Source organism: Elephas maximus, chromosome 22, assembly GCF_024166365.1.
Source record: "Elephas maximus indicus isolate mEleMax1 chromosome 22, mEleMax1 primary haplotype, whole genome shotgun sequence".
Classification (NCBI taxonomy): Eukaryota; Metazoa; Chordata; class Mammalia; order Proboscidea; family Elephantidae; genus Elephas; species Elephas maximus.
The window spans coordinates 31,691,137-31,706,677 of record NC_064840.1 but is presented as its reverse complement, the minus strand read 5'-3'; the positions used below and the strand labels follow the sequence as shown (position 1 = coordinate 31,706,677).

Sequence of the window (15,541 nt, the reverse complement as noted above, 5' to 3'; positions counted from 1 at the left end):
ACAGGGCTTGCCAGTGCCAGTAAGTAGGGCTGGTGCTCAGCCAGGAAAGGGAACTGGAATGTTGAGGCGTGCAGGGTGCCTGTGGGTTCTGCCAGGCATTTTCTCAGTGGTCTTAGCGTTCTGTCATTGTCTTGTGTATGTCTCATGCCTGGGCTTCGTGTGTGTCCCAGAGCAGGGTTTCCAGAGGCCATGGGGGGCGGGCTGTAATGATGGATGAATAGCCGTGATTTCTGGTGGGACCCAGGTGCTGGAGAGCTCTGCCAGGGTCTCTACACGGAATTCTCCAAGGCCAGGGTGCTGTATCTGTCTGTCCCTTGCTGTGTCTGTCAACCTCCAACTCTGCTTCTAACCGCGTCTGGACAGTGTGCCTCGGTTTGGGGAGACTGAATCTGTTAGCACCATCGAGCGTCTAAGGAAGAGAAAATATCAAAATCTGTCTGCCATTCTCTTCTGGAGGTGCTGCAGGGTGAGTCAGAGCCGGCACAGCCCTGGGGGCCCCTAGGAAGAGCAGCCAGTGGCTTGCGTGGAACTGAAATACCTTCTACTTAGTCCCTTTAGGTGGGGGTGGGGGACAGTTTTGCAGGGAAACATGACACTGGTGTGAAGGACCAAGAACGGCAACTTGTCTGGCACTTTTTAAGACCAGAAAGGAATAAAAAATATTTTAGAAAATTAGTTACTATATATACGTATATGTATGTATAGGTATAAAAAATAGGTATATGTATATATATATATATAAAACACAACATTTGCCAATTCAGCATTTTTCAGGTGTACATTTTACTGATATCAATGATATTAGTCATGTTGCCAAATTTTCCATCACTACAGACAGAAGCACGTGGCTTCCTAAATAATGGCTCCCCTTTAATTTTTAAAAAGGTAGAGATGGTTTTTCAGCTGTGTGGTTGGAGGTGAATTGGGTGCCCTCTCTGAGCCTTTCCCTCATCTCCATAGTGGAGATAAGGACAGCCCCTGCTTTTCAGGGTTGTTGGTGGATTAACTGAGAGAGGAGGGCTCAGAGCAGAGCTCTGAGCTTGATGAACTAAGGACTTACGTCCTGAGCCTCTGGGAAATGCCATCTAATATGTACCCACGAGGGGTTGTGAGGACGCGGTTTATCAAACGTACAAGCACTTGTCTTCACTTGAGGCCTCACACATGGTAAACCCTCACTGTCACTTTTCTTATTAAGATCCAAATCCAACCAGACCCCCTGCTGTTGGGTCGATTCCAACTCATAGCGACCCATAGGGTTTTCAAGGCTGTAAATCTCCGTGGAAGCAGACTGCCACATCTTTCCCCTGCAGAGTGGCTGGTGGGTTAGAACCGCCGAACTTTTGGTTAACAGCTGAGCGCTTTAACCGCTGTGCCACCAGGGCTCCTGCCTTATTAAGAACAGGAAGGCATAAAATAGTTGGTCAGCAGAGATGAAGCCAAAGCCAAACACAAAAAAGCAGCAGATTGTATGCAAAAAGTGGGGACACCCCCATCCCCGGACAAGGCATCTGAAAGGGCCAGAGCTAGTGACAGAGGAGAGGAAAGATAAGGATGGCCTTGTGGAGTTGGGGGCTGTGGCTTGGGTTCAAGGTCATTAACCAGCTTTGTGACCCCAGGGACTCCAGCTTCGGGTAGCTGTGTGAGCTTTGACTGGTTACTTACCCTCTCCGTGCCTGATGTCCCACCACTGATGTGTGATGTGGGAAGGCTCTGAAATGATAAAATATGTAGGGTAGCAGGAGTAAGGGAAGGAGCCCTCATGGCTCAGTGGTTAAGTGCTCAGCTGCTAACTAAAAGGTTGGCAGTTTGAACCCACCTAGTAGCTCCACAGGAGAAAGACTTGGCAAGCTGCTCCCGTAAAGCTTACACCCTAGAAAACTATGGGGCGCTTCTACTCTGTCAAATGGGGTCACTGTAAGTTGAAATCCACACTGTGGCACCTAACTACAGGAATAAGGGAACACTAGGGCTTCAGCTGGGACTGCATGGTGTGAATTTTGGGGTGAGACCTGGGTTCGAATGCTGACTTCACCTCTTACCTGCCAAGTGGCTTTGGGCCAGTTACTTCCCCACTCTGAGCTGGCTTCCTTATCTGTACAGCAGAGATAATCACTTTTTACCATAAGACCTGACCTCCAGGATTAGCTGAGTTGGGCAAGTCCCAGCCAGTGTTGGCGTCTTTTCTGCAGTGGGGAGAATGTCAGTGCCATTTGAGCTGAAATGGACTTCAGAGAAGGCCACTTAGTCCACTTTCCTTGTCTGGAGCTCAGAGAGGTGAAGGGACTGGTCCAGGGTCACCTGGTGAAGTCAGAGGAGCTCCGGGTCCAGAACCAGGGCTCTGGTCTCTCACTCTAGGCTCCCCCAAACCACACCCAGACACTGACTGAATTTGCAAATTTTTTTTTTTTTTTTTTAGTGATTGCTTCTCCTTTTTGGATATTCTTGATTCTTATGGATCTGCAACTGTAACCATGGCAACACGGGTCGAGGTCAGCTCCCTAACTTCTCTGACGGGGGTGCCAGGCCTCAGTGAAATCACCAAGGAGGAGACCTTGAAGCGGACCTACTTCTGCCAGGCTGGCGAAACCTCAGGGGCTCCTTCAGCACGGATTTTGGAAGGAAAAAGCCCTCTCAGAAGCCCAACCCGCTTATTCCCTTTGCCGAGACTCGCCCCCAAACCCTTCTCTAAGGAGAAGGCCCCTGACGTGAAATCCCCAGTTGCATCTTTGTGGCCAAGGCCGTCTTCTTCCACTGGGTTCTCTGAGGATGTGGTAGTGAAGACTCTGGACGAGAGGTTGCCCACCCTGCTGGGGCAGGAGGCAGGTGGTAGGGAAGGCCCAAGAAGAAGCTCTTCTCTGTTCAACAAAGCCCCGTTCCTACAGCCCAACCCCAACACCATGATTCTCTTTGAAACCATCAAAACTGGACCTACTCTGGGAAAGGGGGCTGGTGAGGGGGCACAGGAGGCCAGCAGAGGGGTATCTCAGGAGCCCCCTTCGGGCTCCCGCCCTGAGGTGGCTGCCAAGCCTGCCCTACCCTCCCGAAAGCCTGCAGGGACACTTCCCCGACCCACTTCCCTGTCAGAAGAGACAAGGCCAGCTGCATCCCAAGAGAAGAAAGGCCAAAACGAGCCTCTCTTGAAGGCTACCAATGTGGAGGACACTGTGGGGCCCAGTCTGGAGACCCGGCCACGCCTGAAGAGAAGGCCTGTGTCAGCCATTTTCATTGAATCCATTCAGCCTCAGAAGCTGGCCCCAGGTGGACCGGCCGTAGTGGGGAAAGCGCCGCCCACCCCACCTGAGAAGACGTGGGTGAGGAAGCCCCGGCCTTTGTCCATGGACCTCACGGCCCGGTTTGAGAGCAAAGAGGCCTTGCTTAAGAAGGTGGCTGACGAGGGAAATGAGGCAATGGCAGGTTCCACTGCCCAGTGTTGGGGGACAGAGAGGTCTGACCCAGAGCCCAAAGTGGACAGGGAGTGTTTGGTCAAAGCAGAGGGTCCCCTTCATGAGTGGGATTCAGACTTCCTGGAGGTGGTGAAGAAAATCCACGAACGGAAGGAGAAGATGATTTTTAAGCAGGCGGAGACAGGCAGCCCCAGGACCCCAGGGGGCTCAGCCAGGGTTCCTTCCAAAAATGACCAGAGTCCTTGGGAAGAGAAAGCTAAGCTGAACGGGGAGCCAGAGAAGGCATCCGAGTTCCCTTCACCCAGGTCTGGAAAGGGTCAAGAATCTGCGGAGGTCAAGAGCAGTGTGGCTGACGGGGAAATCCCAGCGGGGGGAGAGTGGACCTCCAGGGGAAGCGTCAAGAAGCGCATCAGCCTGTTTGGGGAGGAGAGTACCTTAGTCCTGGCAGGGGGGTCTGCACCCCCGCTGGCTGCCCCCGAGTCCTCCTCAGCAGCCCCTGAGCCAGAGAAGGGGGGTGTGAGTGTCCAGGAGCGGATCAAAGGCTGGGCTGCTGATACTGCTGAGGCAAAACCGGAGATCAGGAGGAGGGTGTTCCAGGCGAGGCCACTGTCAGCGGATTTGACCAAACTGTAAGTGGCAGCATCCGTGGGCCTCAGCCTGAGCTGCCTCAAACTGCCCACTGAAGCCCCTGTGGTTGCATGCTAGACCCCTTACACCCCCTTCCTCAGTTAACTGACAGTCCTGAGAGAAAGTGGTGGCTGTTTCCATTTCTCAGATGAAAAAGCTGAGATGTGCAGAGATAACTCAGGTTCCCTCTGTGTACAGTGGTACCAGTAGACAAGCAGGGAGCTTTTCTTCCTTATCTCTTCTCATATTTGCGGAATGTCCATAAAGTGGAAGGTATCGTACCCATTTCACAGATAAGAGTCAGAAAGGTGAGGTACTGTGAGGAAGTTGGGAACCCAGATATAATTCCAGCTCAACCTGAGAACACTTAATATTTGGCCTATGCCTCTGTGCAAAATAAAATCTGAGAGGTCATGATAACCTGGGCAGGTCACTTAAATAGGAATAATACTAAGATCCTCCTTGTAGGATTGAAGTAAAGACTCAGAGAATACTGGGGACTGCACAGCCAACGGGAAGCTCTCAATACAGTGTGGCTCAGATGATATTAATCTAGTCTGTTAATAATGATTTTCTAAGGTTGGCCTTGCCTCTGATATATTTTGCTCCTTTGTTTTCCCACAAGTGGCTTCTCAGGCACAACACTGCAATGTCACTGCGTGTGATTCACCTGCTTGTCAGTGACGTGCATGCCACTGGCATATTTTGTCCAGGGTGGAGCTTCCACAGGCAGGACCTCTGGGCACACTGCCCTCCCGGCCCTGGGAATCAAGGCAGCCAGCCTGGCCAAAGCGAGACCGGGACTCTCAGCACATTAGAACCACCCAAGAAAGTGACCCGAAGTGATCTCTAAGTGCAGCCAGGCTGGAGAACCCCTGAGTTAGAGTCACAGAGAAAAGATCACCAGAAGCTTCCATTTCTGGAAAATGCCCAAGTCCCAGGCCCTATGCCATGTTATTCCCATTGACAGTTGAGGAAACAGAGGCTCCGAGTCTAGAAACAATTCATCTTGCGGCTTATGGCTGGCACCTGGGAGACAGACATTGCGTTTCTGAGCATGAATCAAGGTTACCAGCTGCTGACTCGTAGTGACCCTAAGCGTTCAGGATAGAATTACGCACCACAGGGGTTTCATGCTTGTGACATTTCGGAAGCAGATCACCGGGCCTTTCTTCCGAGGCATCGCTGGTTGGGTTTGAACTGCAAGCTTTTGATTAGTAGCCATGCGCTTAACTGTTTGATTTCCCTCCCCTCCCTTTTCTCTGCCGTCCCAAGCCTGCGTTAAAAACACTTGCAGCGTCTTCTGGCACCTACTCCAGAGAACTCTCCAGAGATGGAAAAGTTCCAGCCCCATTCTCTCTTCTCCTTGACAAACGGGGGAAACCAAGGCCCAGAGAGGGACAGTGACTTGGCCAAGATCACCCAGAGAGACAGAGGCAAACCATGGCCCCACATTCCATGTGGCCTGCTGCCCCCTACTCCTGGGGCCAGGCTGTGGTGGGGCTGTTTTTGTGCCTGGGTTGCTAACAACAACCACTAATTATCCCTCCTGGGGCACCTTCACTCTTCCCTAAACACCCTCATGTAGCTATTAGGGCCTTGCGTAGCCTCTTATCTGCCTTGCAGAGAAGGATGGGGAGGTGTTAATTATACCCGTTTTATAGATGAAGGAACCGAGGCTCAGGTGAGGTCACATCCTGCCCCAAGTTCCCCGCAGTGAGGAGGTAGTAGAACTGGGACCAGCAGCCAGGTCTCCTTGCCCAGCCTGGGGCTTGTCCACCCGATGATGCTGTGTTCAAGGTAGGCTTTCCCCACTGTGCCCAATTGTCAACTGAGATGGACATTTTCGCTTTGACAGAGGAAATCGGGCCATGTGGCTTTGATGATCTTAATGCTGATTGTGCCCCCCCAGGCTCTGGAACTAGTTATGGGGTGTGGACTGAGGGGAGTCACAGCTTCCAGCCCTGTGAGAATAACTGCCATCTCTGTGCCAGGTTTTCAAGTCCTGCGTCAAGCAATGAAGTCAAATACGAGAAGTTTCCTGAGCCAAGTAGCGAGCTTCCAAAGGTCTCGAAAGAAAAGGTAAGGAGTGACTGTTGGGACACAAATTGTTTTCCAGTGAGTACTCATGCGACCAGGTGTTGTGGAGTCAACTCCAGGTCATGATGACCCCGTGTGTGTCAGACTAGAACTGTGTTCCAAAGGATTTTCACTGGCTGATTTTTTGGAGGTAGGTTGCCAGGCCTTTCTTCTGCAGCACCTCTGGGTGGCCTTGAACCTCCAACCTTTCAGTTAGCAGCTGAGTGCGTTAACCCTTTACAGTACCCAGGGACTCCTGGGTAGTTATACTGATTGGAGAAAGGTGCTTCACGATCTATTCAACAGCCCGATCTTAAATGTGGTTTATAAACAACATAATCATCAGGTGTTTATTTTTTCTGTGTGAAGAGGTGGAGGGAGTATGACTTTCCCATAAGAAACATTTCCTATTAAGAAACTAAAATTTAGGCTGAAAAATGTTAATAGAAACTCCCTTCAGTTCCTTCACTGTGGTTTTTGCTCCCTTCCCCATCCTAACTGATCATCAAGCAATAGAAGAAAGAGGTAAATTACCAGCAATTAAAGTGCCTAAAAAGTATTTTTATTTATTCCATTTAATAAGAAAATGCTCATAAAATAACTACTAGTTTTAACTGGTTTGTGGTCAGTGCTTTGCAGATTTTTTTTTTTTCCCAAAACAGCTTCATTGAGGCAAAGGGACATGTAGGAAACTGCACATAAGGAGCTGTGGTGGCCTAGTGGTTAAGTGCTCAGCTGTAACTGAAAGGTTGGTGGTTCAAACCTAGCCAGCAGCTCCTCGGGAGAAAGACCTGGTGATCTGCTCCCATAAAGATTACAGCCTAGGAAGCCCTGTGGGACACTTCTACTCTGTCACATGGGGTTGCTATGAGTCGGAATCGACTTGAGGGCACCTAACAACAACAAAGTGCATATATTTAAGGTGTACAAGTTGATGCGTTCTGACACCAACACACAGGAGAAACTGTCATCACAACCAAGAAAATGGACATTTCCACTACCCTCAAAAGTCTCCTTGTACCCCTTTATCCTCCCTCCCTACCCAGCAAGCTCTAATATGCTTTCTGTCGTTATAGATGAGTTTGCATTTTCTGAAGTTTTATAAAAATGGACACATACAGGATATATTTCTTTCACTCAGCATAATTATTTTGAGATTCATCTGTGTTGTTGTGTGTATCAATAGTTTGTTCCTTTTCATTGCTTGCTGAGTAGCATTCCATGGTATGGATAGACCACAGTTTGTTTATCCATCCACCTACTGATTTACCTTGGGGTGTTTCCTATTTGGGACCCCTTAGAAATAAAGTTGCTATGAACACTGGTGTACAAGGCTTTGCACGGAAAACTATTTTTTTTTTTCTCTTGGGTAAATACCTAAAACACCAAGGAGTAGAATGGTTGGATCACAGGATCAGTGTTTATTTAACTTTTTAGGAAACTTGTACAGAGTTTTAAAAATACATCAGAGCTTAACAACAAGAAGACAACCCAATCAAAAAATGGGAAAGGACTTGAATAGGCATTTCACCAAAGAGGATATTCAAATGGCCAACAAGCTCATGAAAAGATGCTCAATGTCACTAGCCGTTCCAAAAACCAAAACCTGTTGCTGTCGAGTTGATTCGGACTCATGGTGACTCCAAAGGACAAAGTAGAACTGCCCCCTAGGGTTTCCAAGGAGTGGCTGGTAGATTCAAACCACCACCTCTTGGTTAGCCGCTGTAGCTCTTAATCACTGCGCCACCACCGCACCCCTATGATGAAAACAACAGAAAACCACAGGTGTTGGTGAGGTTGTAGAGAAACCGAAACCCTCACCCATCGCTGGTGGGCATGTCAATTGGTACAGCCACTGTGGAAAATAGTCTGGTGGTTCCTCAAAAAGTTGAACGCAGAACTACCACATAACCCAGCAGTCCTGACCGTAGGCATATACCCAGAGAAAGTGAAAGCAGGAACGCAAGCAGAAACCTGCCCTTTTGGTTTCTCACAAGCACTGCTGCTGAACTTTCTTATTTACGTAAACGTGTGGACACGGGCAGAGGAAATTGTCCAGATAAAAGGAAATGAATATTTTAAAATCATAATCACGCCAAATTGCCCCAAAATTGTATCTATTATGTTCTATCCAGCAGTGTCTGAGAATGTCTATTTTCCCACATTCTCAGTCACGCTAGATGTTTTCAGCCTTTTACGTTTTCTGATATATCGCTGTTTTGATTTTATAAGCAGCCGTTTCAATCATCTCACATTTCCCTTCCTATTTTGAATCCTTTAACGTTGGATTGTTTCTTTCTTTTTTTTTTTTCCAGCAGAAGGAGGGGCATTGTTTGGATGGATCATCTGCCCCAAGAAGCCCCTGGAAGCCTGGGACGCTCCAGAAGAAAGCCCAGCAGACAGAGCAGAAAGACAGCTCTAAACAAGACCCAGACAACTGTCCACGTGAAAACTTGATGGGGTCCCCTTGCACTCCTGATGTCGCTCCGGAAGATGATGGAAACTTCCAGACCGTGTGGGCCACGGTGTTTGAGCATCACGTAGAGAGACACACTGTGGCCGACCAGTTGAGATGCTCTCCTTCGGCCACAGTCCCTGGTGATGTGCCTGATACCCCTGTCTCAGAGTGCAGACCCAGGCCTGACAAAGGCTCTTGGCTGGGAAAGGTCCTGCCAGAAAAGAGAAACCCCAAGAAAGACAACTCCAGGTGGTTCGAAAATCCTGAGACAGAGAAATTGGGACAAACGGCCCTTTCAAACGGTGAGCTGAAATGGTATCACACGCCCCTCCCAGAAAAATATCTTTTGGGAGACAAGCGCACTAATAACCCCTTCTATAAGCATGTGGAAAACCCTCCCACATCCCAACGGGTTGAGCCAAAGTATGCCATTGTGCACACAGTGGGGGAGCATGCCCACAGTGAGGCCATCTCCACAGTTCACGAGGAGAAAGCCCTGGCGCTCAGGAGCAGCACATCTCTGCTCTCACAGAAGGAGAGGCGGCTGTCTCCTGAGGTCCCCCCTGTGGACCTGGACGGTGGTTTGGAAGGTCAGCCTGGGTCTGTCCAAAGAGCCAGTTTAATTTGGGAAGCTCGAGGGAAGCATGAGGCCATGGCACCAAAGCCTGACTTTCGAGAACCAAAGGATGTGTTTGGGCACAATTGCCCATCACCAAAATGGACAGGTGGGGCCTTGGTGAACTGGAATAACGCCACCATGGTCGTCAGTGAAGAGAAGGGCTCGGAGCTGAGCCCTGCAGTTGCCTGCAAACGTTCGGCCAGGGCCTGCGTGCCTGAGGCTACCGCTGTGAGGGCAGTCAAGGCCAGCATCCATGAGGTCCAGCCCAAGGAACCTGAAGGAGCAGGAAACAAGCTGGAAGGCTTCCTTTCAAGGGAAGAGAGGGGTGCACCCCAGGGCTGGCTTCTAGATCCTCCTTCCAGGGCTGAGGATGAGCCCTTTGACTTCCGAGCACAGGCACATCCAGGTATGTTATCTGTGCAGAAAGGACCCCTTGTTGTGGCCGCCAGCGAAGATGACCCAAGGCCGACTCTGACGCCACAACCGGAAGTGAAAATGCGGAAAACAAGTCACATGGACCAGAGAATGGAGAGGTGGAGGCGTCGGACTTTACCCCACGATGTGAAGTTTGAAGAATTCCGCTTCCTCAACCCAGAACACTCTTCAAAGGTGGAGCAGAGGCAGACAGATTATTTGACCCCTACAGCTCGTGCCTTAAGGAAACCTCAACTGTCCCATGATAGAGTGGGGACCCAGGAAGTGAACCCAGACGTGTCACTGGTCCAGACTCTTCCACCAGAGAAGCAAGGGTCTCCTGTGGAACCCAAGGTGACATTTTTTGCAATAACATATCAGATTCCTGATGCTCAAAAAGCCAAGAATGTTGTTAACCCAGGGCCTGAAAATGTGATGGAACATTCTAGAAAAATACCTCCCCCTCCATCTCCTCATTCTTTAACACCTACTTTAGTTTCTCTTAACCATGAAGAGCCACTGCAGTCTGTGGGCAGTAAAACCTGGGCTAAGGGAAGAGAGTGTGCAAATGTCAGCTTTTCAAAGAATTTGAAGCCAGCTGACCGTCCGTTATCTCTGGGGGATAGGATTCTGGATCCTTCTAGTGAACGAATCATTGATGTTGATGCTTTACGGATTCATCAAGGATCAGAAGACGTCACTGGCTTTCAGAACAATTGGAAGGACAGTGAGAACAAGATGTCCTCCAGCAATGCTCCCAGAACTACCCTAACTTTAATAAGTCACTCGAAAGCTGGCAATCTTGTCAGAAGGAAGACGGATGTGGTCAGGGAGACGTTCCCAGGTAAAACCAAAGATGGCTATCGATCCAGTGTTCTGGATATTGATGCCTTGATGGCTGAGTACAAGGAGCAGTCGACGAAAGGCCCTGGGGAAGCTCAGGAGAAGAAAGAAAGTCCTACGGCCGAAGTCAGCAGCTCACCCCAAGGGAGGCTGGAACGGGGTAGGAGAAGCCTGAAGGAGGCATCCCAAACAGAGGGTCTTAGGAAACAGGCCAGTTTTGCTGAAACAAACCACAGTTCCACCCCCAGCTCAGGCAAGCAGCTGGTGGAGACCCTGGACTCAGCCACGAGCACCAAATTTAACCCTCCTTTGTGGGCCCTGCCGCACCCAGCTTCTGAAAAATACCTAGGGACCTCTCCCCGTCCTGTGGTTCCCAGGAAAAACATCTTGGGCATCTCTGAGGATGAAAAGAAGGCCTTTGCCAGTAAACATTACACCCCCAAGTGTCACAGTTACTCGGCTGAGTCCAAGTCCTCTGGTTGGGGGGAGGATCAGAGCAGCGGGGCGAATGTGCTGTCCAGGCCACCCCTTACTGACCAGAAGAAAGGGACCCCGAGGAAATCCATCGGTAGGGAAGATGAGGATAAGGGTGCCCAGTGGGGTGACCACCCACGGGACAGTGGAAGGTTGCCACTGGACATCAAGAGGGCCTATTCGGAGAAGGGTCCCCCCACCAAAATTCGAGAAGGCCTGTCCATCATGCAAGAAGCCAGAGAGAGGAGACAAGAGCAGCCCAAAGGGAGGCCCAGCCTCCCCGGGGAGAGTTCAGAGGCCAAGGAGACCAAAATGGGGCCTTGTCGGCGGGAGTCAGGGAATCGAGACAGCCACAAGGTAAGAAGGCTATTTCAATTTTTTTTTTTTAATGTGCTTTAGGTGAACGTTCACAGCTCAAGTTAATTTCTCATACAAAAATTTATACAGATATTGTTACGTGACATTAGTTGCAATCCCTGCAATGTGACAGCACACTCCCCTTTCCCAGCCCAAGTGGCTATTTCAGTTTGTCAAACATTGATGAAGCATCTAGGCCAGGGGTCTCAAACTCAGGTGGGTACATAAATGAGTGGCGTGAAACTGGGTGTAAGACTCTAGGGAGTGGTGGGGATTGTGACAAATAGAGAGCTCGTGCCCTGTCTAAAGGGGGGCAACTGTGGCTCAGTTCCGGCTAATTGTGGACGTGTGAGAAAGCTGGCCCTGGGATGGCAGATCTGGTTTATCAAAAGAGTCTGAAACTCTAGATTTTTATGTGTAATATTCCCATTATATAAAGGAGGACAATTTATTAAGAAAATATTGTTCAGTCCAAATAAAACTTGTCTGCTGACTATATAGAGCCCCTGGCCACCAGCTTGCAAACTCTGGCCTCGAATGATAATCGTGGTATTATTTATTGAGCACCTGCTGTATACCAGTATGTTGTGCCCCCTGCCCAGTATGGTGCTTGACCTTTTTTGTGGATATTCAAGAAATATTTGGTGGATGAGTGGATGAGTGATCTTATCTGAGCCTCATGACAATCCCGTGAGAGAAGGATCGTCATGGTTTGGGATCCTCTGGAAACAGGACCTGAGACAAGCTTTTGGTTGCAAGTAGTTTTGTTAAGAGATGATCATGGGGCGAACTGGCAGGGCAGTGGAGAAGTGAGACTGAGAAAGGAAGGCAGGTGATAGTGTTTTCAAGCAGGTTATCAGAGTGGGCAACTGAGGTGCAATCCCACTGGATACCTCTGGGTGGCAGCAGAGAACACACACCTCTGAGTTGTCTCATCAGGACAGAGCACCTGGAGTATTTATTTTATTGGGAAAATTCCAATTTCCATTTATCATTGGCTGAGGCTGTTCCTGGGGTTACTAACTCTCAGGCTGTTCTATCCTGGCTAGTTCCGTGCTCAATGGTGGAGAGAAAGCCATCACACAGTAGGATACCTTCATCATTGTTGTGTACTTGAGTTTTGAGCAGGGCACTGACAGCATCTGCTGCAGGTATTTTCATCTTCTTGTACAGATGGAAAAAGCCGAAGCTCAGAGAGGTTATATAACTTGTCCCAGGTCTCACAGCAGCAGGCAACAAAGCCAGTGTTTAAAACCATGTGTCTTAGTTCTCTAGTGCTGCTATAACAGAAATACCACAAGTACATGGCTTTCACAAACAAATTTATTCTCTCACAGTTTAGGAGACTAGAAGTCCAAATTCAGGACATCATCTCTAGGGGAAAGCTTTCTCTCTCTTTTGGCTCTCGGGGAAGGTCTCTGTTGGGCTCAGCATTCCTTTGAGATCTCCATGTGTCTCGGCAGCAATCTTCCCCTGGGTCTAGGAGGTTCTCGGCACAGGAGCTCTGGGTCCAAAGGATGTGCTCTGCTCCTGGCTCTTCCTTCTCGGTAGTAGTGAGGTCCCTCCTCTCCCTGCTCACAGATCCCAAGAGGGAGGACAACCGCACAATACTGAAAATCATGGCCTAGATAAGTAGACGCATATACTTGGGGGACACAATTTAATCTATGACATTTCATCCTTTTAACCACTACGCCACCAGGACTCCTTTCACCCTTTGGCCCCTAAAATTCATGTGCTTACCACCCCATCATATCATCCCAAAAGTCTTAAACTGACTCCAAGTCCAAAATCTCCTCTTCTGAATCATCTAAATCAAATATGGATGAGACCATAGGTATACTGGTGGCATAGTGGTTAAGAGATTGTCTGCCAACCAAATGGTCGGCAGTTCAAATCTACCGGCCACTCCTTGGAAACCCTATGGGGCAGTTCTACTGTGTCCTATAGAGTTATTATGAGTCGGCATTGACTCGATGGCAACGGGTTTGGTTTTTTTGGTTAGGCATATTCCATCCTGGGGCAAAATTCCTCTTCACCTGTGAACCTGTGATATCTAGATTACAAGTTATCTGTTTCCAAAGTACAGTGGCGAAACAGGCACAAGATAGACATTTCAACTCCAAATAGGAGAAATTGGAGGGAAAGAAGATATAACAGGCACCAAGCAAGTCCAAAACCTAGCAGAACAATTTGCATTTGTTCTGAAGGCTTGAAAATAATCCTCTGTACTCTAAAACCATCTGGACAATGGCCCTGCCATCCAGACTCTGGGTGTTGGCCATGTTCTCTGGATTGTGGGAGAAGACCCCTTGGCCCGGGGCTTCAGCTCTGCCTTCTAGGCCTACTGGGACAGCAACTCTCCTCTTTTGGGTTTTGGCGGCCCCATTCTTCTAGTCCATCTGAGAGGGTGACCCCACCCTCTTAGCCCTGGCAGGGCCTGTTCTTCTGCCCCTTCAGCATGGAAGCCCCACTCCCTCAGCTTTGGGTGGCAGCCCCATACCCCTGGCACACCGTAATGGCATCCTCACACCCCAGAACCAGAACAACAGACATAGCTCCTTTGGCCTGTTTCCTGCCTGTAGAATTCCAAGAGGCAGACAGCATTCTTTTGTTCTTTCTCTGTCCCCTTCAGTCTAATTTGATGGCTTTTCTGCTGTGGTAGTTGGTTAGATCCATCAGTCACAGGCTTACTCTCTTTAACAAAAGATTGTGTAGCCACGTTCTTGGTGAACATTCTAGGACCCATGTCCTTAGTTTATACAACAGAATTTTCCAAATATCTTTAAGTTCTGTTTTCATTTTGCACAGTTCATTTCTAAGTCCATCTTTTTCCTCTCACATTTTACTATAAGGAGAACCCACGTGGTCCTTTTAAGATCTTGTTTAGAAATCTTATCAGCCAGATATCCAAGTTCATCACTTATAAGTTCTACCTTCCACCAAACATTTGAACATAATTCAGACAATTTCTTTGCCACTGCATAAAAATTGTCACTCTTTCTCCATCCTCCAATCACATTTATCATTTTCTTTTAAAGCCTCACCAGAAGCATGTTTAACGTCCACATTGCTAGCAACATTGTGTGGGTGGTTCTATATGTACCCTCCAAGATGATAGAGACTTTTCCTGTAGCTTCCTCACTTCCTTCTGAGCCCTCACCAATATTGCCTTTGATGTCCACCATTCTACCAACAGTCTCTTTAAGGCAATCTCGCCTTTTACTATTAGGCATCTTAAAACTCTTCCAGCCTTTACCCATTACCCAATTCCAAAACCGCTTCCACATTTTAGATGTCTGTTACTACCACTCTTCCGGTACCAAATTCATCTAGTACCAAATTCTGTCTTAGTTGTTGTCTTAGTTATCTAGTGCTGCTATAACAGAAATACCACAAGTAGATGGCTTTAACAAACAGAAATTTATTCTGTCATAGCACAGGAGGCTAGAAGTCTGAATTCAGGGCATCAGCTCCAGGGGAAGGCCTTCTCTCTCTCTTTACTCTGGAGGAAAATCCTTGTCATCAGTTTTCCCTTGGATAGGCCTAGGAGTTTCTCAGCACAGGGACCCCGGGTCCAAAGGACACACTTCCCTCCTGGTTCTTCATTCTTGGTGGTAGGAGGTCCCTCCATCTCTGCTCGATTCTCTTATTTTATATCTCAAAAGAGATTGACTCAAGATACAACCTAATCCTCAGTCTGGCCTCATTAACATAACCACCTCTAATCCTGCCCCGTTAACATCATAGAAGTAGGATTTACAACACATAGGAACATCACATCAGATGTCAAAATGGTGGACAGTCACACGGTCACGGCCTAGCCAAGTTGACACACATTTTGGGGGGGCACAATTCAATACATAGCAGTTATCTAGTGCCGCTGTAACAGAAATACTACAAATAGATGGCTTTAACAAACAGAAATTTATTCCCTTACAGTTTAGGAGGCTAGAAGTTCAAATTCAGGGCACCAGCTCTAGGGGAAGGCTTTCTCTTTCTGTCGGCTCCGGTGGCAGGTCCTTGTTGGGCTCAGCATTCCTTGGAGATCCCCACGTGTCTTGGCATTAATCTTCCCTGGGTCTAGGAGGTTCTCATTACAGGGACTCTGGGTCCAAAGGACGTGCCCTACTCCCAGCTCTTCTTTCTCAGTGGTAGTGAGGTCTTTCCTCTCTCTGCTTGGAGATCACAAAATGGGGGACAACCACACAATACTGGGAATCATGGCCTAGCCAAGTTGACACATTTGGGGGGGGGGGCACA

At 48.7% G+C, this 15,541-nt stretch overlaps 1 protein-coding gene across 7 annotated transcripts in view; it reads left to right on the top strand.

The window, feature by feature from the left end:
* KIAA1671 (KIAA1671 ortholog) overlaps window positions 1-15,541 on the top strand; it is a 239,253-nt gene that overhangs the window by 65,442 nt on the left and 158,270 nt on the right. For 4 of the 7 annotated variants that reach the window (XM_049866975.1, XM_049866973.1, XM_049866974.1 and 1 more), the window contains exons 2-4: window positions 2,420-4,036; window positions 6,029-6,116; window positions 8,429-11,278. In XM_049866975.1, coding sequence (XP_049722932.1) covers window positions 2,475-4,036; window positions 6,029-6,116; window positions 8,429-11,278 — 4,500 coding nt within the window. In that variant the 5' untranslated portion in view covers window positions 2,420-2,474. Of the gene's footprint in view, window position 1; window positions 20-2,419; window positions 4,037-6,028; window positions 6,117-8,428; window positions 11,279-15,541 lie in introns of those variants that run through there. The other 3 variants (XM_049866976.1, XM_049866978.1, XM_049866972.1) reach the window with 3 other exon arrangements.